The 24,514-nt window shown below is 43.1% G+C and overlaps 1 protein-coding gene across 5 annotated transcripts; it reads right to left on the reverse strand.

Annotated features, from left to right (window-relative positions):
• Positions 1-6,016: 6,016 nt before the first annotated feature.
• Positions 6,017-24,187, reverse strand: nisch (nischarin). Of its 5 annotated transcripts, none has more exons than XM_028001962.1 (28): positions 23,976-24,186; positions 23,041-23,124; positions 22,621-22,803; positions 21,263-21,311; positions 20,986-21,149; positions 20,825-20,920; positions 20,582-20,677; positions 20,340-20,492; positions 19,436-19,504; positions 19,170-19,355; positions 18,333-18,461; positions 17,842-17,955; positions 17,244-17,319; positions 16,985-17,097; positions 16,399-16,475; positions 16,011-16,268; positions 14,883-15,160; positions 14,384-14,607; positions 13,000-13,427; positions 12,216-12,394; positions 11,955-12,015; positions 10,889-11,027; positions 9,470-9,620; positions 9,285-9,386; positions 8,232-8,387; positions 7,996-8,162; positions 7,335-7,480; positions 6,017-6,671 (listed from the first exon to the last, which is right to left on the reverse strand). In XM_028001962.1, exons 1-28 carry the CDS (start codon positions 24,054-24,056, stop codon positions 6,350-6,352), a joined length of 4,281 nt encoding a protein of 1,426 aa, XP_027857763.1. In that variant the 5' UTR covers positions 24,057-24,186; the 3' UTR covers positions 6,017-6,349. The 5 variants fall into 5 exon arrangements, with proteins under 5 accessions (XP_027857763.1, XP_027857764.1, XP_027857765.1 ...); XM_028001963.1 differs by having other exon boundaries at positions 14,384-14,595; positions 23,976-24,185; XM_028001964.1 differs by lacking the exons at positions 6,017-6,671; positions 7,335-7,480; positions 7,996-8,162; ... (8 more) ...; positions 14,883-15,160; positions 16,011-16,268 and adding an exon at positions 16,556-16,604 and having other exon boundaries at positions 23,976-24,187.
• Between the last annotated feature and the right edge of the window lie 327 nt (positions 24,188-24,514).

Below are 24,514 nucleotides of genomic sequence, written 5' to 3' on the forward strand. Positions count from 1 at the left end.
TCTGTTTTTAAAGCCTGATGGAAAATGCCTGATAAGAGCCATGAGTTTACTATCTGGGTCAGATGCAGGACTTTTTTAAGGAGTTGGACATCAAAACAGCAAGAGGATGAGCGCGACTGATTTCTAATGTTTTAAGGTTGTATTGTTGAAATTTAGCCATTTTCTCAGCCATTTGTTATGTTTGGGTATAGCATTGGTATTGGATTTGTCAACCAACTGTGGCTAATAAGGCACAAGCCTTGTTGATGTTTTTGTTAATGATTTCTATAAAGAATGTTTTACCAAGCGCGGTTTTAAAGCCTCCCTCCGACTCCTGCAAACATTCTTGTTATTGCATCCAAGCAGCTCAATCTTTTCGATTCCCACTCCATGCGCCTCAGTCGTTGATAAAGCTCTACATGAGTACAGTCCACTTACCAGCGAAGGTCCTGATTTTGGAACAGGGTCATTGTTTTGTCAACTGAAGGCCATGATGATGTGAATTCACAGTGGATGGTGTCTCTGCAGGTCCAAGAAGCTTACCGGGATTTCAGGGTTTGCCTTTTATCTGAGGGGAACAGTTTGGGTCAGATGGTTAAAACTTGGTCAAATTCAAACACTGAGGCAAAACAGAGTTGTTAGCTAGCTACATTTACGCAATTATATTTACTTCAGACAGTAAGTTATTTTTTTAAATGTGAGTATTTTTACTACACTCTGCTTTCACTTGAGTAATTTTATTACGATGTACTTCTGCTCTTACTTGAGTAAAATTTCTGGATTTTCTACCCACTGAATGAAAAACAGACATGTTTAAACCAAACATTCACCAGACACAGACACACACCTGCCGCTAAAGTTAAAGTTACATTTTTTATCAAAAGAAACTGATTAGGAAAAAAATTATCTTTTTTTTCTTTTTAACTTATAAGAATTATAAGAAGTTATAATTCTTTAATTTACAAGAATTATTGTCATTTTGGTCCTTACAATGCCAAAATGTCCACTTAACTTTATATATTGGTCTGTCTAATTATGTAATTTTTAAATATTAAATGATAATTTGATCAGTTATTCAGTACTTGAGTTAGAGTTTTTACCAAATACTTTTTTACTTGAGTAATTTCTTGGACGAAGTAGTGCTACTTTTACTTGAATATACTTTTTGGATACTCTGCCCACCTCTGTGTGTCAGTCTTTTGCACACCCTTCAAATAAAGTGTTACTTGCTTAACTGACAATGAATTAAACTTTGACCTTGAGTTGAGGTGGATGCATGCTAATCCTGTATCCAGACTTTATTGTTTAGCTTAAATGCATAATCAGAAGATCTGATATAATGTAATATTCAAGGCTGTGATGATTGGATGTAAACTTCAAACTTCTGTCTAAGAAGTTTTAAGGAACTGTGTATCTACTAGACAGGAAGTCTTCGTTGGATTTTCCCTCCATCGGGCTGCTGCGGTGGTTCCACCGAGACGGATTTCCTCATCAGCCGTCTGCTTCTCAGGGTGGAAAAAAAGAGAACAAAATGTGAAAGCTGACTTCCTGTTTTAACCAAGATGGACTTGATCAGCAGGCGCAGTGAGAGCGACCGAACTCGGGGTTAAAGGTCAAAATGCAAATCTGCCGAACAATGGCAGGAAGCAGGCGATAAGCGAGCTGGACCTTAAATGCTTATGGAGTCCTCTGCAGCAGTTTTGATCCTGCCAGATGTTTCACACACATCTGCACAGTGTAAGCACTGAACATCCAGTCACAAGATTCAGGACAGTTTCCAAACACGTGAGTCAAAATGTTTTTACCAGCTTTAAAAATCCTACATTAAGCACAGTGTCTGCAAGCTTCAGTCAGTTCAGTTCATTTTTCCACTTTTTAAGGGCTTTTAAAGTGATTTAACTCTGAAACCTACATGAATTACACTTACTTTTAATTTGCACTTACTTGAAAGTTGGAGATTCTTCTATTGCAGGTCCAGTGGTTTTGCAGACAGGTTGCATAAGGAACAAATGATTGCCACCAGATTTATTCAAATAAATGAATACATTAATCAGATTAAATAAAAAGAGGCAATGGAAGAAGAATGGACACACAATGTAAGACTGATCATATATGATAATGGGCTTCAGGCATTTATGTTCCTATTCACTGTCAGTTATTGTGTAAAAATGAACCCATTGATCCAATTTCAAACCAAAGTGAACACCTGCAGAGTCATCTGAAGTGACATTTTTAACGTAAGGACACAACGCTAAGTCTGAAAACTGTTTACGTTAGTTTACTGTTATTCGCATATCAATTAGCATTAGCTAGCAAAATTTTTATTACAACTAAAATATGGAGTCACATTGGGACATAAAGTTTGTTCAAAAGAAAAAACAATTGAAACTGAAATTATTTTGAAACTGACAAACAGATTTGAAATTGAAAAACCAAAATATGTAAATATGTACAACCTGAAATAAAACTGACTTATTCTTGTCTTCTTTGTTCATCCCAATAAGGACGGTGCTGTGTTGTAAATGTGACTGGTCACAACAGAACCATGAACATGTCTACTCAGGGCATTTGAATTATTTACTGAGTCTGAAAGTGTGGATTTCTTTTTTTAAGGATTTTTTTATTCCATAGGCTTTTAATAACATTTGTTATGTTATTAATCTGTGCACTAATAAAATTGTAGGGCTACTTTTAGTTTAGAAGCATAATAAAAAAAATAGACTTGAGTTGCATTGACAGAAATAAAAATGTTCTTCCAGTCAGACATAAATAATTATTTTATTTTAGTTGTTAAGATGCAGTTAGTCAGCGCAGGGCGCTGCGCTGCTAAACTGTAAATCACTCATCACAGCTGCAGCAGTGCGTGTCGGTCGCATACTGTGTATCTAATAGATTTTCTAAAAACAAAACTTTCCCAACTCACACCTAGAAACTGAAATATATTTATGCAGACATGAATTCCTCTGATAAACCCTAACCCTAACCCTAACCAGTATCTTCAGCTTTTCTTTTGGTTATCCATTATTACTTGTAACACAATCCTTTGGTAAGCTAACTGTACACTTTAAGCTCATATCACGGCTGTTTGTATGCAGTACCTTGCAGACTACTAGCGCACTCGCAAACAAGACATTGTTATAAGTGAATTAATCTGCCAGTGGACCTAGTACTTTTACATCAATATTAAGAAAGTATTGCCTTACAACAAGCTCCTACATCTCACTGAAAAGTTACTTATAACTAAGACCAAAATACTTGGTAAGATTTTGCGTTTTTGCAGTGTGTGGAAAGAGGACAAAGACGAAGCAGCTTTAGTGAAGGAACAGCAACCATCAGCTGTAGTGGCTCAGGTTCTGGAGTCCAGTTGACCCGCTTTGTTCTTTAAAAATGCTTCGTCATGTCACAGTGTTTGTTCCTACAGAAGGACGCGACCCATTTCTCCCTAGCAGAGTTCCTCGGGTCCTCCTGGAAACAAAGGCCTGAACAGAAGCTGCTTCCCATCAGTGGGCTGACCTCAGTGGAACCAGCAGAAAGCCAACCGCGGGTTAGATTCCTGCGTTTGCTGATCAGGCACTTCCTGGTACAGTATCTCTGTTTTCTGGCTGCCGCAGAAAGGAAGTGAGTTGGGTTTTATGATGAGCAGTGCTGAATGATAGGAAATGGAGGAAGTTTAATGAGTTGATGGGTGGCGGTGCGTTTGATGCTTTTTAACCCCAAACTCATCCAGCTTCCTGCTGAGCAGCTTCTGATGGGTCTTGTTCAGATTTATGAGGTTTCCAAAGGCTTCCATTGGATCAACACTTAACTATGGTGGGAAAACAAAAGCGACTGCATGACTTAATCTGAAAACAGCAAAACTACGGAGTTCTGGGAAAAGTTTCATTCAGTATAAAACTATTATGAGGTCAGCAGATGTGCTACCGACCAGAGCTGAAGCCAACTGGTGTGACTATTTCTTCATGACTTCATTCTAGTTATATATTTTCACGTAATATAGATTTTAAATCAGGTTGGCTGCGGTATGGTTGTCAGGTAGTCATGGCCCACCTAGGTCTCCTTCCGGTTCGGACAGCAGATCAGGCTGGAGCTCTGGGGAAAGCATAGACCATCATCCTGCTGTCACGGAGAGGCAGCCCCAAGATGGCGTCATCGTCCCCACGGCGATAAACAACCTTCATCATCATCATCTGTCTGAATGAGGCAGCCCCAAGATGGCGTCAGCGTCTTCCACGGCGACAAACAACCTATGATGACACTCTGACCAAGGTCCAAGATGGCGTCATTGTCTCCACGGCAACATACAGCCCGGGTGAGGCAAGTCCAAGATGGCGTCATCGTCTCAATGGCAATAAACAGTCCAGGTGGGCAGGTCCAAGATCAGTCTTCATCTCCATGACAACAAGCAATCCTTTTTTAGCTCATTATTTTAAATTCAAGAAAACATCATATGTCAAAGCACACAGCAGTAACATGAGACCAGTTTCTATAAGCAACCTTCACCGTCCCGCTGACCGGGGGAGACAGATCCAAGATGGCGGCTTCCCATCGCCAGCGATGAGCAACCCGCAGCAAAACTGCTGCACTCTTTTGTAGTTTTCTTCAACTGGATTTTCTCCGGGATCTTCATGATGTGGGTTTCCATGACAACAAGTTTGTGGCTCATGATGAATGACTGAGTTTTCGTGGTTAACCAATCTGTCCTTTAGTAACCAAGGTCACAGTTAACGAAAACAGAAAACATTTTCATTAACTGAAATAAAATAAACGGTAATTATTGGGGGGGAAAACTATGACTAACAAACTATATTGTACGTTTATAAGACGAAATCATACTGTAATTAAAGATATAATACCCTTCTTATTTATGCTTATTAATATATTAGGCTTTCGAGATTATGTGAAATTCATTTTTCTCCACACAAGCAGTTTACGTCAGCGGTCGGCAAATCGAAATCCTCCTTTCTGAGGTTCAAACAATCATGAAACAAAGTCAGAAAAAGGTTTCAGTTTCACTTTTATTCAGTGGCTTTAGTCTTCAGAACAAACTGACAGGTTCTAAATCCAGTCATGTTGACTGTAACATACAAAAACAATCACTGGGAATGTGCATATATAGAAAAAAACACAACACTATAATAACAGTGTTTATGATATTTAAGACTTCATGTTGGATCAATTTTTATTCTTTCAGGATGAAAAACATCCAGTCTGTCATAAAGCAACAACCCTGTTAAATTAATATGAGTAAAAAGCTTCAACATTCAGTCTGTTAATACTGATCCATCTGGCATAATAATGTGCAAGAAATACAACGTTCAGAGCAGATTGTGCCAAGCGAGTGGGTGAAAGTGCAAATGGATTTATGCAGCAGAAGAGAGAAAATAAACGCATGAAATCAACTTTTGGTTTTAAAGCAGATTTAAGAAGAAATCCAGAAGCTTTGGAATCACTTGTTTAAGTTGGGGGGGATTGAGGTTTATAAAGTTACAAAATGAACAGCAATAATTTGGGTTATTTAGAGAAAACAGTGGTTGGTTCATTTGTCAGTTTTTTCACCAAGTTATTCGTTCATTTATAAATGTAACAGTTTCACACTGAATATTTATCTGGAAACGGCTACATTTCTAGGTGAATAAATAACTTTGTGATATTTTCATCCGATAACAGGCTAAACTTCCAGATTAATTTCTGAAAGCAACTGTCCCTGTCTCCAGTATTTGTGCCGAGTTCATTTATTTTAAGGTTACGCACTGCAGATACACAAAATCTTTGCGTAGTTTCTAATGCAAATATCTTATTACACTTGAAGTAGGACAAAACAGATTTACAAGTAACTTTTCAGCAAGAAATAGGAGCTGGTTTTAAGTCAATAATTCCTAAATATTGATTAAAAAGGACTAGTTTTATCAACAGATTATTTCATTTAATTACATGGGGAAGATGTCTTGCTATAAGTGAAATAATGCCACTGGAACTAGCACATTTTAATCAATATTAAGGAATTATAAACTTAAAACAAGCTCCTATATCTTGCAGAAAAGTTACTTGTAAGTTAGTTTTGTCTGATTTGAAGAGGACTAAGATATTTGCGCTAGAAACTAGACCAAAATTAATTAGTAAGATTTTATGTTTTTGCAGTGCATCAACATAATATTGACAGTTAGACTCCTGTGGTCGAGCTGCAGCGCCCCCTGCAGTGCGACACCAGTCCATTCGTTTCACTTCCTGTTTTTAAAAACGAGCGGCTCTGAATCTTCAGCGCTTCTAGCAACAGACATCGAGAAATACCTTCAACCAGAGTCGGGTCCACTAGGAGCGCCCCCAGGTACAGACAGCGGTCTCAATGGCGACAGTGGTCCCCAGCATCCAATCAGCCGGTGAGCTCGACAGGAAGCTCCCGGCTGCACAGCGCCTCCCACTGGCGGGCGAGCAGCGAGATCAGCCGCTCCCTGCTGTCGCCCCCCGGCACAAAGACGCACCACTGCACCTCGCCCTGGCCGCCGGCCACGCCCCCCGGGGGCGGAGCCTCCTCGCCGGTGGGGGCGAAGTGGTCCATGGTCAGGTGGCAGAGCAGGTCCGGACCCGGCAGGTCGTCAAACACCAGGGTCAAGGCCTGGGGGTAGGGCTGGTAGCCCAGCAGAACCCGGTCCAGGTCCCGGATCCGTCGGGCCTCACACAGCTGGTAGCGCCCTCTGCAGGACAGGGACGGAGGACAGCATGATGTAACCATGGAGACAGGAGGATAGAAACAAAGAACAGAGCCACTTCCTCAGAATAGTGTGTTAAGAACTTATTATCTAGGATATTATAATTTAATACAATCTGAGCTGGAATTATAAAGTAGATTTAGTTAAAGTTGTTGACCTTTAATAGAAGGGACTACATATCCCATAATGCCTCAGGAGGAGGAGAAGAAGACTTTAGATCGGGGGGCCCAAAGTCGGTCCTGGAGGCCCGGCATCCTGCATGTTCTAGTCTCTCCCTGGTTTAACGCACCTGGATCCAATGATGGATCATTAGAGGCCTAAGATGATCACTGACCTGCTGAAAAGGTTGTTACTAAAACCAGGGACAGAACTAAACCGTGCAGGATGCCGGCCCTCCAGGACCGACTCTGGGCTTCCCTGCTTTAGATAGAGAGAGCTCCTACACTCAGTAAATCATAACTGTTATGATTTGTTTGGCCATTTTATTCACTAAAGTTCATCCAAATTATTGATCTGGCTCCTTCTCGTCTTTTAATTAGTCAAAAATAATAATGATAATGATATACAACCAGGTGAGGCTAGATGTGAGTCACCTGGACATGTACATATAAAACCATTATGTATGTATGTATGTCAGTTATGTCCCACCTGGACGGCGGCTCCTTGGCGAAGTCCGGCAGAGGGTAGCTGACGTAGTCCTCGTCCAGCAGGAAGACGTCCGTCCCGGTGAGGACCAACGTCCGGGGCTGGAGGACCGGAGACCGCTCAGTGGACGGCTGGCTGGACATCTGGACCTGCAGGACAGACAGAGAGGTTACCATGGTTACCAGGGTGCCACCAGGGGGCGGCAACCAGTCTGTGAAGCAGAAGTGTCCAAAGTGCGGCCCGTGGGCCATTTGTGGCCCTCTGGAGGATTTTGTGAGCTGAAATTATTATCCCAAAAGGTCAGAAACTGTGGGCCAGTATTATGATAACGCAATAGTGCAAAAATCCTTTTTTATGTTTTCTATTTGTAATGATTTACAATTTTGTTTTAGTTTTCTTACAAGAAAAATAAAACAAAAAGCACAAAAAGTTCATTTTTAAATACTTTTTGCTGCCTTCAACTGAAGGATTTTGCCCCTAGTGGCAAAAGGTTTGGACACCACTGGTCTACAGGAAGCCCCAGGAGGACGGAGGGTGTCCTTAGAGCGCTCGCTGATGAGAGGAGGCAGCTTCAGCAGTCCCAGAGCATGACACTGCCACCACCTGAAGATGCTCCCTAAGGGGTCCAGTTTGTCTCAGAAGACGTGTGGACTGCAGTTTTCACCTGGAAGACGAGCAGGTAGAGCAGGATGCTGCAGGAGGACGGAGGCGGCGCGCTGGCAGAAGTTTTCCTCTCTGACACGATGAAGGTCAGGTCGCCCATCTCCTCGTCACTGGGGTAAATGAAGCGCACCCTGCTGCTGTGGACCAGCTCGTAGTTCTGCATCTTTCCTGCATGGGGAGACACACAGTCAGATCTGGAGATCAGGGGGACGTGTCTCTGTCTGTCCTCTGGGTTACCAGTGAACTGGGAGTAGAAGTCCTGGTCGGACGGGTCGGGTTGGGGCGGACGCTGCTGCTGCTGCAGGCTGAGAGCCGCCATCAGCCGCTGCAGGAAGACGCCGGTCCCGTAGCCGTCCCTGCTGAGACAGCAGACCACCTGGTCCGCAGAGCGTCCTGCAGGGACACGGGGACAGGTGGGCCTTCACTGGACGGTAAATTGATCCAAAAATTATTGCCATGAATAATAATATTGTTGTTTTGAGATCATTTTCAAGTGATAAAATAATAATGGTATAATAATGCAAAAACACATTATCACAGATCAATAAACTTTAAACTCTAATGAACATTTAACACTGGAAGTGGAAGAAATTTTAAATATCCCAAATAAATAAACAAAACAACAGAAACATCAAGGGCTGGACAATAAATCAATATCGCAATAGACACTAGATCAATATCAGTAGATAATAAATCTGACAGAATGTTATATAAAATATTCTCAGAACCACAAAGCATTCTGGGGGATGTAGGCAGAGAAAAGACTTCAGCTGCTTAACCTCGGCTAGCTAAGCCAGCTGGTGGCATCAACTCACTTACTCATTCTTTGGTTACCTAGCAACAACTTGTTGAGTAACTGGCACAGCAGCAGTTTAAGGTTTTGCCACATATCTGCTAAATAATAAACAACAGCAGCGCGGAGAGAAATCTGTGGAAATAACAGGTACGATCTGGCCACCATTTTGGAAATATTTCAGATATTTAAAACAGAAAACTAATCAATAATTATCGATATCAACTGACATGAAGCGCTTATATCATGATATGTCTTTCAGCTATAACAAAACAACAAATAAAATGAATTATGAAGTCACTTTAAACAAAATTGTCCTTAAAAAAAAAAAAGACTAGTTGAGACCAAAGCACCAGACTGAAGACTTTAGTCAGAGAGTTTCTGGTAGAAAGAGAAAAACAATAAATTGTGCAAATGGAATTGAGATTGTTTCAATTTGCAATGCGATTAATTGACTTATCGGTTACTGCGACAGGCCCAGGGACGGGTCCACTCACCTACCACCCTGAAGTTCTGGTCAAACAGTCCCACGTTGACGGCCTGCAGCTCAGCTAGCCGGACGCTCAGGCAGCTGCAGAGACTCGTCTCGGCGTCCGTCCCTGAGGCGGAGACACACAGGGACAGTGGACATGAGGACACAGACATATAATCACCAGAACCGGTCCGCTCCTGGCGGTCCTACCTGAGTGGGGATGCAGCGGCGGGACGGAGTCGTCCAGCAGGAAGTAGATGGCCTCGGTGGACAGCAGCAGGCAGGAAGTGACCTCACTTCCTGGAGTCTTGTAGAGCAGCACAGAGAGCCAGCAGACATGCCTCAGCTCCTCGGCCTGCGACTGGGTTGGGGAAGAGAAGAACCATCAGAACCAAACGGACCTTCAATGGTCCACAAACACAACTGGCCTATTTTAGTTATTGATTAGTCTGGCGATTAATCGTCACATTCTGCAGATTTTTCATTTAACCGTTTTAGTCTTTTCATACAATATTACAAATTCAAATTATACTTTAATTCCTTTACTGAATCAGAAAATAAACATTTCCTTCCTAAAAATCAACAGCAGCTAAAAAAATAAATAAATACTTCTAACATCAACATGTGAAAACCGTTTCTGCTTCATTTAACATTAATACAGATCTGGGGATTATTTATTAGATTAATAAATAAATTTGCATGATTTATTTATTTTTTTCCCCCTCTTTCTATCAAAAACCTCATGACAAAAGTCTTTAATCTGGTGTCAAGTAGGACAATCTAGTTTAAAGAGACTATATAATTAATTTTATTTGTCGTTTCATTTGTTTCATTTGATATCTAACATGCTTTGCAGTTCCAGTGTTAAATTTTCATTAGAATATAAAGTTGTTTTCTTACATTATTATACCATTATATCACTTGAAAATGGTCTCAAAATAACAATATTATCGTTTATCACAATCACTTCTGGGACAATTTATTGTCCAGATACATTTGTTATTATGAAAACCTTTAATTATCAGGAGATTTTTCCAGAATGTGAAGCTAAAACTGCCGCTAGAGGAGCTCCGATAGAAATGATTTCAAATTCAATTCAAATTTGAAAATACTTCGTTAGTCCCAAAGGGAAATTAAATACAGAAAATTTACAGACATAAATAAATTTACAGAATTTGTTTTTTAATCTTAAATAATAAATGTTTATAAGACTGATAAACAAACCTCCAGTAGGTGGCAGCAGGGTTCCAATTAATTAACAAACTGATTGTTTAACTTATGACAATAAAGTCATAGCATTAGTAGAATGAAAATGCAATATTACCAGAGAAGTTGTACATTTGGAGAGTCATTTTAATGAGAAAAAGTTTTTATTTGAGGTGAGCAGCTCAGTCCGTCTGATTCTTCCTTCTAATCCTCTCATGGTTCTGCTGCTGCTGATAATAATTTGGTGCTGATGTGTTAAAAGATTCAATGTTTCATTATTTTTAAAACAGATACTAACTGTAACTTCACAAGATGCTCAACCTTCCTCATTTTAACAAAGTTTCAAATAGTTCTCATAAAGTTAGGATTTATTCTTGTGCTCTAGTGATGAGAGGGGAGAGTGAGTTGTTTGAAACGCTTCACCTGAGCTACGTATCTGCTGAAGTAGGAGAGCAGCTGCTGGCCTCTGAGTCCGGCTAGGAGCTTCAGTCCAGGTGAGAGGCCCGGGACCAGGTGGGGCGGCGGCTGGTTCTCCTCATCTTGGAGTGTCAATGAGTCTCGACTGCAGAGAGAAACAAAAACATGAAATTATGTCATGAACAGACCGAAACATGCAGATCGGATTCATCTCATAAAACCCCATCCAAAGTGAGGCCACCAGAGGGCGCTAGGGGGCTTCAGACGGTTGGAGAGAAGATTAGAAAAAAGTGCAAAAATAAAATTGACTCATAAACTTTTAGTTATCCATTTAATTCTCATTAAATTTAGTCTGTCTTTTACAACAGTGCATTAGGGTCGATGTAGATAGGAAAAAATAAATTTTCACCAAAAAAATAAAATTTTCTGGGGGGAAAAAATTCGTTTGAGTTTAAAAAGTTGAAAATTTGCTTGGAAAATTTACTAGAAAAAACTCTGATTAGTTTTAGAAATTTCAGATAAAAAGCTTAGTACTTTCTGACACTCAGTAGTTTTGAGATTAATTTCAAACATTCGGGTTTTTTTATTTTTATTTTGAACCCGACTCTGGTTGAAGGTATTTCTCGATGTCCGTTGCTAGAAGCGCTGAAGATTCAGAGCTGCTCGTTTTTAAAAACAGAAAGTGAAGTTTGAAAATTTGAAAAGTTATTGCGATAAATGATAATATATATAATACAATGATAATATTGTTAATTTGAGACAGTTTTCAGGTAATATAATGGTAATACATTCTCATATTAAATTCTAATGAACATTTAACACTGGAGCACATTTTAAGTATCCAAAATAAAAAAAAATAAAAAACAGAAACAACAAATAAAACCAATTATGAAGTCTAAAACCAATTTAAACAAAATTGTCCTTGAAATAAGAGCTAGTTGAGACCAAAGCTCCAGACTGAAAACGTTAGTCATCAAATTGTTGGTAGAAAGAGAGAGAAACAATAAATCAATGGAAATTGAGCCGGATTTAATTTATAATGCAATTAATTGCATATTGCAACAACACACACCTGCTGCAGCCTGACTTCCTGTCGCTGCAGCAGCAGCAGGGCTCCTTGGTTCTGCAGCAGCCTGGAAACACAAGCAGCAGTCAGATGAGACGACCTAGTTGATTCTTTTCTCTGCAGTGACTTTTTAAAAATCTTTTTACTCTGCTTAACAAACTTCCAGCTAAGTCGTTTATTGTTAGTGTTTGCTGTGAAATTAGCTAATAAAGTCTGTAAGAAGCTATGAGGCATTTGCGCCCCCTAGTGGCACTAGCTGGTCCTCACCGGATCCGGCTGGGCCCGGGCAGGGCCTGCAGGGCCGGGGCAGCGCCACCACCTTCAGCCCCTCCAGAGAGGCTCTCCTCTGGCTCAGCTCCCCCAGGAAGGAGCTCCTGTCCTGGGCCAGAGGGAAGAGCAGCAGCAGCCTCCGACCTCCAGCCAGCAGATCCACAGAGTGGCTCCTCCTGGTGGAAACATGACGCAAGAACTCAGACAAACCCAGGATGAATTCACACCAGCCGTGTTTAAGTTGGTTTAATTCAAATCCAGTTTGCTTGTCTAGAAAGTTTGGTTCGTTTGGGGAGGTGTGAACGCTAATTAAACTCAACCAACACACCTTGGTCTCGGTTCGATTAAAGTGAAATCTGGTTCGGTTTGAATGCATATGTGAATGGCAAGCAGATCAGAGACTGCTCCAAAAGCAGGAAATGGACTACAGTGCTGGGAATTCTGGGTAAATACAGCCAAAACAAACATCCTAATCTAACACTAGAGAAGAGAAATCCTACGATCACTAAAATCTGAAGCTACAGCGTCTTTGTTTACATTTTTTAAAGAAGTAAGTTACGTTCAGCGTTTTATTCTGAGGTTTTTGTGTCGATTCCTTCGGTAGTTCTTGGAACAGCTCCCCCCCAGTCGAGGAGGGGAACAGGTCTTTCAATCAGTTTGGATCGTTTGACTCAGAGCAGCGTGAAAGAGAACCACAGCAGCTGGAAGTGAACAAATGTTTGGTGCCCAAACGAATCGGACCATCAGGTCTGAAAACAGCCTCAGAGAGTCGGGTCAGAACCTGAGGCAGTGCTGCGGGTCTGGACAGGAAACGCGGTCGGGTCCGTCTCCCATCTCTCTGTGGTCGGGGTGAAGGAGAACCGAGCTGAGAGCCAAACGGACCAGCCTGCACCAGGATGACAAAGAGGACGACAGGTGGACAGGGGGACGGTCCGTCCACGGATGCCTGAAGTCCATCCGGAGAACCCAGAGGGTTCTGGGCGTGAGGAAGAGGAGCGACAGGAGGCCGGCGTCCTCCGGGCCGAGATCAGAGGAGAGCTGGGCGGAGCCTGAGGCCGGCGAGGAAGAGGAGGGAGAAGAGGAAGAGGAGCAGAGGATGTGGGCGGGGAATCCTCCCCGAGCTGAAAGACTCTCCTCCACCTCCCAGGGGCTGAGGAGCGAAGGAGGAAGGAGCCGAGGAAGAGGAGGAGCTGGGAGGTCCGAGGGGTCCTAGAAGAACCAGAACCAGAACCAGATGGTGAAACAAGGAAAATATACACCTGATGAAGGTTCTGACCCAACACGAAGGTTCTGACCCAACAAAATGGTTCTGACCCAACATGAAGGCTCTGACCCAACACGAAGGTTCTGACCCAACAAAATGGTTCTGACCCAACATGAAGGTTCTGACCCAACAAAAAGGTTCTGACCCAACACGAAGGTTCTGACCCAACATGAAGGTTCTGACCCAACACGAAGGTTCTGACCCAACATGAAGGTTCTGACCCAACAAAATGGTTCTGACCCAACAAAATGGTTCTGACCCAACAAAAAGGTTCTGACCCAACACGAAGGTTCTGACCCAACATGAAGGTTCTGACCCAACAAAATGGTTCTGACCCAACAAAATGGTTCTGACCCAACAAAAAGGTTCTGACCCAACACGAAGGTTCTGACCCAACAAAATGGTTCTGACCCAACACGAAGGTTCTGACCCAACATGAAGGTTCTGACCCAACAAAATGGTTCTGACCCAACATGAAGGTTCTGACCCAACATGAAGGTTCTGACCCAACAAAATGGTTCTGACCCAACAAAAAGGTTCTGACCCAACACGAAGGTTCTGACCCAACAAAATGGTTCTGACCCAACACGAAGGTTCTGACCCAACATGAAGGTTCTGACCCAACAAAATGGTTCTGACCCAACAAAATGGTTCTGACCCAACACGAAGGTTCTGACCCAACATGAAGGTTCTGACCCAACATGAAGGTTCTGACCCAACAAAATGGTTCTGACCCAACAAAATGGTTCTGACCAAACACAAAGGTTCTGACCCAACACGAAGGTTCTGACCCAACATGAAGGTTCTGACCCAACAAAATGGTTCTGACCCAACATGAAGGTTCTGAACGGGAGTCAAATTCAACTCAACATTTGAATCGGACCTCGGCGCCGTCTCTGACCTGAAGCAGCCCGTTCAGCTCGGTTCTGGCCTGTCGGACCTCCTCGGCCTCAGAGAAGATGAACCAGCGGTTCTGACCCGTTTTGATTCCAAACGAGAGGCAGCAGTCCGGCAGCTCGGCTGGGCAGTTCAGCAGAACCTGGGAGTACGGTACCAGCAGATCCGCCTGGAGACCCGACAGAACTTCCTCCACATCTGGACTCTGGTCCGGGCCTGAGGAAAGATCTGAAACATGATTACCCGAGCGGCACCAGCCGACCCAGATGGATCCAGACCAAAACCCAGTCAGAACCTCAGAGGTTAGATCAAATAAAACTGCAGGATGTTCTTCCTGGGAAATTAGTAACATTATAAACTATCCACAATATTTATATTTGCAATATTATTTATAACAAATCAATATTAATATTGTTATAATAGATAAAACAATAATAAAATATTTTAGATCATTATTTTAAACAACAATATCTTCTTTTCTCCAGATAAAGCCGGGTGTTTACCTCTCTCCTGATTGGCTGACAGGGAGTCATGTGACCAGAGGAGCAGCGCCAGCAGCCGGTCCGTCAGAACCAGACATGCCCCCCTCTGCTTCACCTCCTGGCCGACCAGGACACAGCAGCACCACAGAACTCTGCGGACCCGAACCTCCAGCTGTTCCTCGCTCGGCTCCTCCAGCCGGACGCCAGGCTCCTCCCCCTCCGGGAAGGGGGCGGAGCCAACCAGCTCCTCCCCAGAGTCATCCAGGCCCATCTCAAAGTAGCCGTCCCTGGAGCTTAGACTGCGGAGCAGAGGGAGGAAGCCATCTTGAAGTAAAGTCCAGAATTTACACTGAGCAGCAGGAAGGGTTTCTAAAAACTGACAGAGTTCAGCTGCTTTCTTGGCTTTCATTAGAAATATTTAAACTGACAGAAACTTTGACATGTTTAATACTTTATAAAAAATATTATTTTACAAGTTTATTGAAACTGTCACTACGTCATCACAGTTTGCTGTCAGACGGATATTCGGTGAAAAAGATTGAGTTCTTCTGCTTTCTCCCAATGCTGACTATAAACAACCAATCAGAGTCAGGAGGCGGGTCTTAGCGCTGTCAATCATCCTCACTCTCCTCCTTGATCTCTGCTATGCTGCAGTTAGCATAGCCTGTCATGAATGCTCAGGCTAGTTAGCATAGCCACCATTGGTTCCTGTAACTGTAAGTTGCCATTACTACATTTAGCAGTGAGCACATGAGGATTATTTACAGCGCTAAGACTCGCCTAATGGCCCTGATTGGTTGTTTTTGGACGGGAGCAATTTATTTCTTCAGAGCAGAGGGGGGAGGCGTAGGAGATCATCTGCCTCATTTGTTTTTTAACAAATATGTAAAAAAACCAAACATTCTTAATAAACTGCAGCTTTAAGTTCTGGATGTTCAAGACAGGTGAGAACTTCACACCTTTAGAAACATTCCGGTAAAAAACTGGAAGCAAAATTAATCTGACATTAAACAGAACAATTGAGCAAAAATTGAAGTTGCTGTTTTATTAAAGCATTAAATACTTTAACAAAAAGTGAAATAAATCAGTGAATAATTATAAATTCTCTGAGGGAAGAAAACAGAAAGCAACAGAGAGCGGATGAATCACCTGCGACCGCCGACGTCGGTGCTCTGCACTTCAGACCGAACGTCTTTGGAATCAGACCTCTGCTCTTCCTGCTCCTCTTCCTCTCCTCTCTTCGTCTTCTGCTCCCTCAGGATGGAGCCGAGCCGCTGGGAGAGCTGGGTACTGAAGTCTTTGTTGGACAGGGCGAATAGAGCAGAGGGGAGCAGCGGACAGCAGGTGGCGCTGCAGGCGGAGCAGCAGACCTCCAGGGGACTGGAAAAGCAAGCTGAGCAGAAACAGCTGGAAGAAAACAAAAACAGTTTAAAAATTAGGTTTACACGGAGGTTTCTGAGTTTTAAAAACATTAAATCACATTTCATTTGTTCTACTGATACGTTTGTGCGCTTTCAGATCACTGAGCTCCACTGACCAGACGGCTACAGAGGAAGAAGCCGTGTTCGCTGTTGGGAGTGGCTGTTCAGGCTGGCTGACAGCAGAACGTTTTACCTACAGGAGAAAAAACACAGACAATAAAAACCCAAAAACCTCAGAGGGACGCAAACGTCTCCACAGACCTGAGAGCTGACCTTTCACCCCATTTTAAGCGCTCATCACCATGCACCCCGCCAAAATATCCTAAATGGACATCATTAAGGAAGGAGAAACCAGTCAGAGTTTCTCTTAAATTAACCACTTCACTGAATTTATTTCTGAAATTTTGTAATTTAACATCTAACTTTTTTTAAAACTCTTTTTGTAGGATTGGATATAAATTCAGCCATTGAGAGGTTAAAGGTCATCATAAATATTGTTGCGGTGGAGGCCCTGGGCCTTCTAGTGGATGTAACACCTGAACATTTAGCATCATTTAAGGTGGAGTTTCATATTGATCAACATGTAAATATGCCAGATTTAGCCACAGATGCTAGTTAGCATCACATCAGATTCGCTCTGATCCAGTGCTAACTGCTCCAGCCTCGTGGTTGCCATGGTGATCAGGGGTGTCTGAGCCTCACCTGAGCAGGTTCGGCAGACAGGAGGTGTGTGTCGGCGATGTTGGGAGGGGGTTTGGCGTCCAGAGGGGGAGGGGTGTCAGGGGGGTTGGGGTCGTCCTCTCTGCTGGTCAGTCCTGAACAAAGACAAGCTGAAAGCGTCAGTGGGAAGAGACCGGGTCCGTCTGGGCGGTCCAGCAGCTGATCTGACCCGGGGGGTGGGGCGTGATGTGATTGGTTCATACTCCCTCTGCCAAGCACAGCCTGATACATACATGATTACCTTGGCTGGGGCAGGACGAAGAGGAGGAAGAGGAGGAGGCAGGAGGAGCTGCAGACGCCCTGGAGTCCTCACTGATCTGACAACAGAGAGAGGAGGAGCTCAACCAGCAGCGGAGGAGATCAATGCTTCGGTCTTAGCTCGACTCTGATTCGCTACAAAGTCGAATCAGAGCCCGGTGAAAGGTTCTGATGCTGATCAGAACTGATCAGCATAAACTGATGCCATCAAACTGGGGATCAGCACAGACGCCTTGATGTCCCGTTGTCCTTTGCTACGAATGATCACACGGTCATTGAAGGAACCCTGTTGTTGGATTTCAAGCAGGAAAATGTTTATTTTCTGATTTAAAAAAAATTATTGAATTATTTGCATATTTTAATATATTTATAATATTATATAAAAAGGCTTAAATGATAAAATCAAAAATCAGCAGAATGACCATTTTTAAAATCCAACTAATTGTCATTATAATCGATTATGATTATAATTGAGCTGCAGCCCTAGATGAAAAACAACAAACTAAATAGAAAATTAATATTTCAGTCAATGACCACTGCATCATCCACAGAAGAGCTTAAAACTCTGACTTCCTGTTTACCTTCTTATCGCTGCTGCTCATGCGATCTTTGACCTCTTTGGCTTTCTGAATGGCTTTCAGCACTTCCACCGTGTCCAGCTCCTTCTCCGTCGTCGCTCTGCAGTCCAGGCTCACCTGACAACGACCAGGACACAACAGGTTACTGACAGGACATTTCCAAGGTTATTACAGTGACCCAGAACAAACAAAATAACAAAAGCTGAAACTGAGAACATTTTTTAAACATTTTAACTAATAAACACTAGCAAACACACTCTAAAACCTAATTAAAACTAACTGAATTAGACAAACAAAACGCCACAATGAAATAAAGTTGCACTATAATGAAAAACCCAAAACTATTATAATACAGGAGACCTTCTTCTCATCCTCCTGTCAGGTGATTAATCTACCGGATTTAGACAGAAAAGCCTCCGATTCAGTCGGGTTCACGACTGAATCAGAACCAGGACCAGCTGGTTTAGAGGAACTGGGCCAGGAGAAGAGCCTACCTCTGCTGCCCGGTCCCCAAACTGGGCCAGAACCTTGGTTCTGTAGTCTGGGATGATGCACATGGGGTTACTGGACAGGTTGAGCTTCTCCAAGCAGGGCAGAGCTCCGATGTTCCTGATCTCCTCCAGCTGGAAAAATGCACAGAGCTCCACCATGAACAGGTTTCTACTGGAAACCATTAAATCAGATTATCGTAACTCAAAATGGAGGCAGAGACGTGTGGTCAGGGAGCAACAGTAAAATAGATGCTAACAATGATGAGAGAAAATCAATTTGTCCACTTTAAATTCGTTTTTCATTTCAACGTGTTTGTGGAAAGAGTCTGGAGTGAGACAGTGCAGTACTCTGCCTCACCTCTGGAGGCGCTGTGCCACGCATTGAATGAAGCAGGAAGTTATTTCCATTCTCTTAACCAACACACTTGTTGGTGAAGTCATCCCAAGTGACTGATATTTGTGGACAGGATAAGTTAATGAAGATAAATGTAAGGTCATACACAATTTGCAATATTTATCTTAAAAGAAGGTCAGCTAAAGTAAAGAATTAAAATTTTAAGAAATCAAATTTACCTTATATTAAATATTCTTTGGTTTTTCTGGCTCTATTGTTGTTCTACTGCGGTTCCGATGGTTCGGGACGGATTCAAAAACAATTAAAAGCTTTAATCAGAAAAAGTAAAACTGAAATGCAAGCTTCTATAATGAACTTTGGATTTGTACACCTGATTCTAGAGGAGTTGATGCCTCACCAGTCATGAGCGTCACTGAATGGAATGGAGAGTCCATTACGCTAACCAGCTGTTAGCATAATGGCAGCTATGCTAACAGCAGGGTTACCTGTGCCAGTTGATTGTGGCTCAGGTCCAGGTTGACCAGAGAGTAGAGCTTGGAGAGGCCACTGAGCGTCTCCAGCTGGTTCCCCGCCAGGCTCAGCGTCTTGATGTTCCCCAGCCGCGTGTGAGCCGCCTCCAGGCTGCGCAGGCGGTTGTAGCTCAGGTCCACATGCACCAAGCTGTAGAGGTGCTGCAGGAAACAACAAAACAGGCGGCTCAGCGTCAGACAGGACCTGCGGTTTCGATGGTTCCGGACGGTGCTGGACAGACCTGCAGGTTCTCCACAGACGACAGCTGGTTGTAGCTCAGATCCAGGAACTCCACCTTTGGGATGAGTTTCTGCAAAGGGAAGACCATCAGCTCCACGCTAACACACACATACACTTCACACACACAGCAACGTTCACTACAATCCTACAGAGATTACAGAACTTCAACGTTTCCTTAAATCCACACATTGAACATCTTGACCTCTCTGGACGTTCCCTTCACTGATCTGCAGAAAATAATGAACTATGTCGGTGAGAGGAGAAATCAGATGTTTGGGTCAGTCTGGTTTTGGTTCAAGTTCAACAAGATCAAGTTCAACTGTCTGGCAGGATGCTGGTCTTCAGGTTACCCATCATCCTGACCCCGCCCATCATCATGACCCTGCCCACCCACATGACCCCACCCATCATCATGACCCAGCCCACCCATATGACCCCACCCATCATCATAACCCCGCCCATCCACATGGCCCCACCCATCCAGGAAGCAGTCTGCAGAACTGTCCAGATGTTTTCCTTTTCTCCACCAGTGAGCTGAATGATCTGGAGAACATCTGGAGGAAAATGTCTGACAATCTGACTCCAAACTTCAGTTTAAAGGACAGAACAATAATAGAACCCGGCTATTGCACAGTTTCTATATTTCCACTGACGTCCAACGTATCGGTTTATTTTATAGCTTAACGTCACATTTAAGGTGGAATAAAATTATTGCTGACCAGGAGGATGAAACTTCCAGATCCTTTGTGATCAACTGGATTATTTTTGATTAATCTTTAAATAGATCATAGTTTACAGGATTAGGCTCAAAGAGATTCTGAGGTTTCATTAGTTTTCAGGTCAGGTTAATCCTGACCTACTAGACTAACTCAGGGTTAGGTGAAGCTAGGCTAACCCTGACTCACCACTGAGTCGTCGACGGCGCCGATGCGGTTGTGGCTCATGTCCAGCGTGGTCAGGTGTCTCCAGATAGGAACCAGCGCTGTGACAGGACAGCCAGGCTCCGCCCCCTCAGGTTCCCACTGCGGGAACTCGCTGGCCTCTGCGACGAGGACGGACTGGAGGGAGGGAAGAGATCACAGGTTCAGGTTCTGGAGCATCTGGACCCAGGCTCCAGGTTCTGGCTTCAGGTTCTGGACTGGCTCACCATCATGGACTCAGTAGAGCGGTGGAGGTTCAGTGTAGCCAAGCTGGCCCTCAGGGACGGCAGGCCCTGGATCTGCTGCGAGCTGCAGTCGCTGATCTGAAGATGGAGACGGAGAGACGCTTTCAGCACAAACATGATCAACCTCTCTGTGACGTCGCTGGAACTTTGAAGAACATCAGGAGTTAAATGTTCTCAGATCTCACGCCGGTTGTCCTGCTGAAGCATTGTGGGAGCTGAAGTTACCTCAATCTGCAGCAGGGACTTGAACACTGACAGGTCGAAGGGGAGACTGGTCTCCTGGATGTTACTGGTTCCTACTGGACCTCTGCTCCCTGAAATCTGAGCAGAACCTGCATGAACACCCATGCACTCTGCAGCAAGAACATGCAGTGAGGCGGCAATACCTTGAGGTAGCGCAGCCTGCAGGTGAAGTCCAGGATGTGTCCCAGGTCCGTTCTGGCGTCTCCGCTGAGGCAGGTGGGCGTGGCCAGGCGGAGCTGCTGGGAGACGGAGTAAAGCTGGAGCGGACGCAGGGAAAACACCTCTCCTGCCTGCAGCAGCTGCTCCCCTGCAGCACAGAGACACAGCAGCTAGATGTCACCAGCATTTCACCAGCAGATCCAGAATTTTCCAGTGGTTCTGCCTCTTTGTCTAAAAACAGCGTAAAATGGTTCCTCTGACCTTTATGGAAGAGCTCCTCCGCCAGCGCTGCTGTGATGCCATTAATCTCCTGAAACAAGAGATCCAAAGGATTTAATTTAGGATTTAACAACAAGAGCCAGAAATCAACCATCAGTTGGAAAAACATCACAGAGAGAAAAGGAGAACTGATAGCCAGCAGTCCCCTGCCTGACAGCCACATTTTCAGTCTGACCTTCTGCTTTTGTTTCAACTTCAAGCTGTTATGAAACAGGAAGACAATAAAACAGTCTGGTTGTTTTGTAGCAGAGCAACTCCATGTTCTCACATTGATAGAGACTTCCTTTGACACTAGGGGGCGTTGTGGAGCAGAGAAAGAACATGATCCGAACAAATAGGAGAGATTTTACCACAAAAGTCTAATTTAAACTAATTTGTGAGAAAAAGTGCCAGAACATGTCTTAGATTGAGGTGGCAACTTTAAAAAGAAGCTCATCTGGACATTTTTATAAGTGTTATGGTAGAACTAGGTTCATTCCTGGACCAGAATGTGTCCGGATTGGGAGTCTGAATCCGGTTCCAGGTGAGTCCGGACCTGAGAAACGTTCTACCCTGTTAATCCGGTTCTACCAATAACACTGAGAAAAGTATACTTGATGTGTTGCTCATAAATTTACGTCAATCTCAGAGAACTTTTGCCGTTTGTGTCGCAGATTTCTGACTTTATAAACTGAAAACTTTTTTTTTGCAACTTACAGATTTTCCAATATTAGAGAATATCTTGGTTTTTAACATCAAAAGTCTTAATCAGGAAAATCTACTTTTTATGCAAATTCCCAACATGAGTCTATATCCAAGTTTTTATCTTGTATATATGGGAAATTAATCTTAATTAATTATTATTATTGGTGAATTAAGTTCTTTGTGGTCACATTGTCTCTTTTTGTTTGACCAACGTTGGGCATAAAACACTAAAAATAACATTAAAGAGGCAATATTATGCGTTTTGCAGGGTCATAGTGCCACATTATAACACAATCAAGTAACTATGTTACCTTCAGTTGCTATAAAAATGTTATATGTATATGAAATATGACTAAAACATTTTACTTTGGTACTCTGTGACTGCAGCTCTAAGGAGAAGCTGCACCTTGTAGGTGGGGCTAGGTCCAGTCAGGTGTTTTGAAGGTGTTGCCACAGAGATGAAAGGATTTCTCAAACATGCATGAAAGAATCAAAGCACCAGTTCAGGTGTGGTTTTGATCAGGGAATAACATTATTGCATGATGCAATGCTTAAAAAAGTTGATTTGAGTTATTTTTTTAAACTGGAGCAGGACGTTTTCTGTCAGCCATGACCAAACGAGCTGGTCGTAGTCCACCTGATCAGGTGATACTCACATAGAGGTGGAAGTGCAGGAAGTAGGCGAGCGGAGTGGGCGTGGCCTCTGGAAACTGCTGCAGCAGCGTCTGCAGGTAGAGCTCCAGCTCCTTCTGCCGCCGCTCCACGAGACTCTTGGAGTTCTTCCCCAGGATCTTCTTGGGAGGAAGCAGATGGCGGTCCACCTTCTTTTCTGCTGTCAGCTGCAGATTCAGGAGGAAAACATAGACAATGCTACAGTTTGACGCCTTTCTCCTCAAATCCAGGCAAATCACAGTCCTCAAAGTGTTCAACGGTTACACAACAAACAATAATACAACTGAAAACTATGGGGTTGAGATGGGAGGGGAAAGTGTTAAAGCTGCAGTTTGTTTTTATTAAAAAAAATATGTTTTTACATATTTGTTAAAACTGTCACCATGTCCTGGGCTGTTGCTCACCTTCTCATGCAGCTCGTAGAAATCGCTGTAGCGGTGCTTCACCGTCCACCGGTGCAGACCGTCCGTTACATCGATGATGTAGACCTGAAGGGAAACAACAAACCCGTCTCCATGGTTACTGCATCAAAACACAGCAGATCTGTTTAATGGTAAAGCTAATCTGATGCTTGGTTGGTGCTGCATTGATGAATCACTGCCTTAACGCAACGTGGCATGCACCCTGTGGTTCTGCTGAGGTTCTGGAAGTTCAGAATGATTTGGACTGGTGATTGTTGCCTCTGGTGACCTTTAACATCCTATTGACGATTTCATCTAGCAGTCCTTCTGGATCTCTAAATGAAATCCTAAATGCTTTGGGATTTCATCCTAATCTGATCTGAGAGAAAACTTTGGACCACTGAGCAATGCAGGACAGTCTTTGGCTCTGGAATGTAAGAGCTGTCTTGGATTGGATGCCTCTTTTTCCTTCCATTAAACTTTCCATTAATGTACTTGCATAAAGCCCAGTTCATGCTGAGCTTTATGCATAAAAAAAGCCCAGCTTCTCCGCTAACTGACCGTTTGTAGCTTCCCCTCCTTATGGAGAGTCTCACTGAGCGTCTGCTGCCTTTCCCGTGATTTTAAGAACCATAACTCAATGTTTTAGTCTTTGAAATCTTGTTTTATTTGCATTATTTAATATTACAAACTTGTGATAAACTAGATTTGATCCTTCCTGTAACTGTAAGCGTTAATCGTTAAAATGTAGGAAAATAAACAGGAGAGCTACGTCACTGTGTGTAATGTAGCCCTGATGCCTGTTTCATTAATCGAGACCAAATGTGTTACCATGACAACGGCAGATCTAAAGCCTCCGAGAGGGGCTGAAGGGCTGAAGTCTGTCTGAATGTTTCCTTTAGCATCGGTGCTGCTACAACCCCAGCTAACAGCCGTACCGTGTAGCTCTCCACCAGCTCCGAACCGACCACAGTCACCTTCCGGGCCGGAACCACCTCTGGAAAAGGGCCGTGCTCCATCCTGATCTGCGGAGAAACACGCCGAACCGACTAGAGCGTTTAAAAAGCCGACATTTAATTAAAACCGCGTCACAGAGAACCCGCCGCCATGTTTGTTATGATGCAGCAGCTGCTGACCGCTTCAAAAAACTTTATTAACAATTCTTTTGACAAACAGGAAGTTGTTAAACTGGAGTCATGTGATTTGTTTTCTTGTTTCTGTGTCTGTTGGCTCTGAAACGTATTTTGTTGGTTTATTCTGCTTTTGCATAACTTTGACTTTGTTGTTCTTGTTAAATGTTTAGTGGTCGATGTGGCCGCATGATGCACTCTAAGCAGTTTAATAAAGTTTTTTCACTTAAAGAGCCTTCTGTGTCATTTTTGGCTTTTTATCCTTTTTCTAAATGTATCTTAAATACACTATTACTGCAATTTAATTTCTATTTTTATTTATTTATTATTGATTATCTAATTACTAA

This window comes from Xiphophorus couchianus, chromosome 20 (assembly GCF_001444195.1).
Source record: "Xiphophorus couchianus chromosome 20, X_couchianus-1.0, whole genome shotgun sequence".
NCBI lineage: Eukaryota > Metazoa > Chordata > Actinopteri > Cyprinodontiformes > Poeciliidae > Xiphophorus > Xiphophorus couchianus.

Bases quoted from the DNA above. Each gene is read 5' to 3' on its own strand.
- nisch (XM_028001962.1), bottom strand. From the start codon at position 24,056: ATGGAGCACGGCCCTTTTCCAGAGGTGGTTCCGGCCCGGAAGGTGACT. The intron at 22,804-23,040 runs GTGAGCAACAGC...CTGAATCTGCAG, and splicing joins TCTACGAGCTGCATGAGAAG to CTGACAGCAGAAAAGAAGGT. The intron at 15,161-16,010 runs GTGATTCATCCG...TCTGCTCCGCAG, and splicing joins ACCGACGTCGGCGGTCGCAG to TCTAAGCTCCAGGGACGGCT.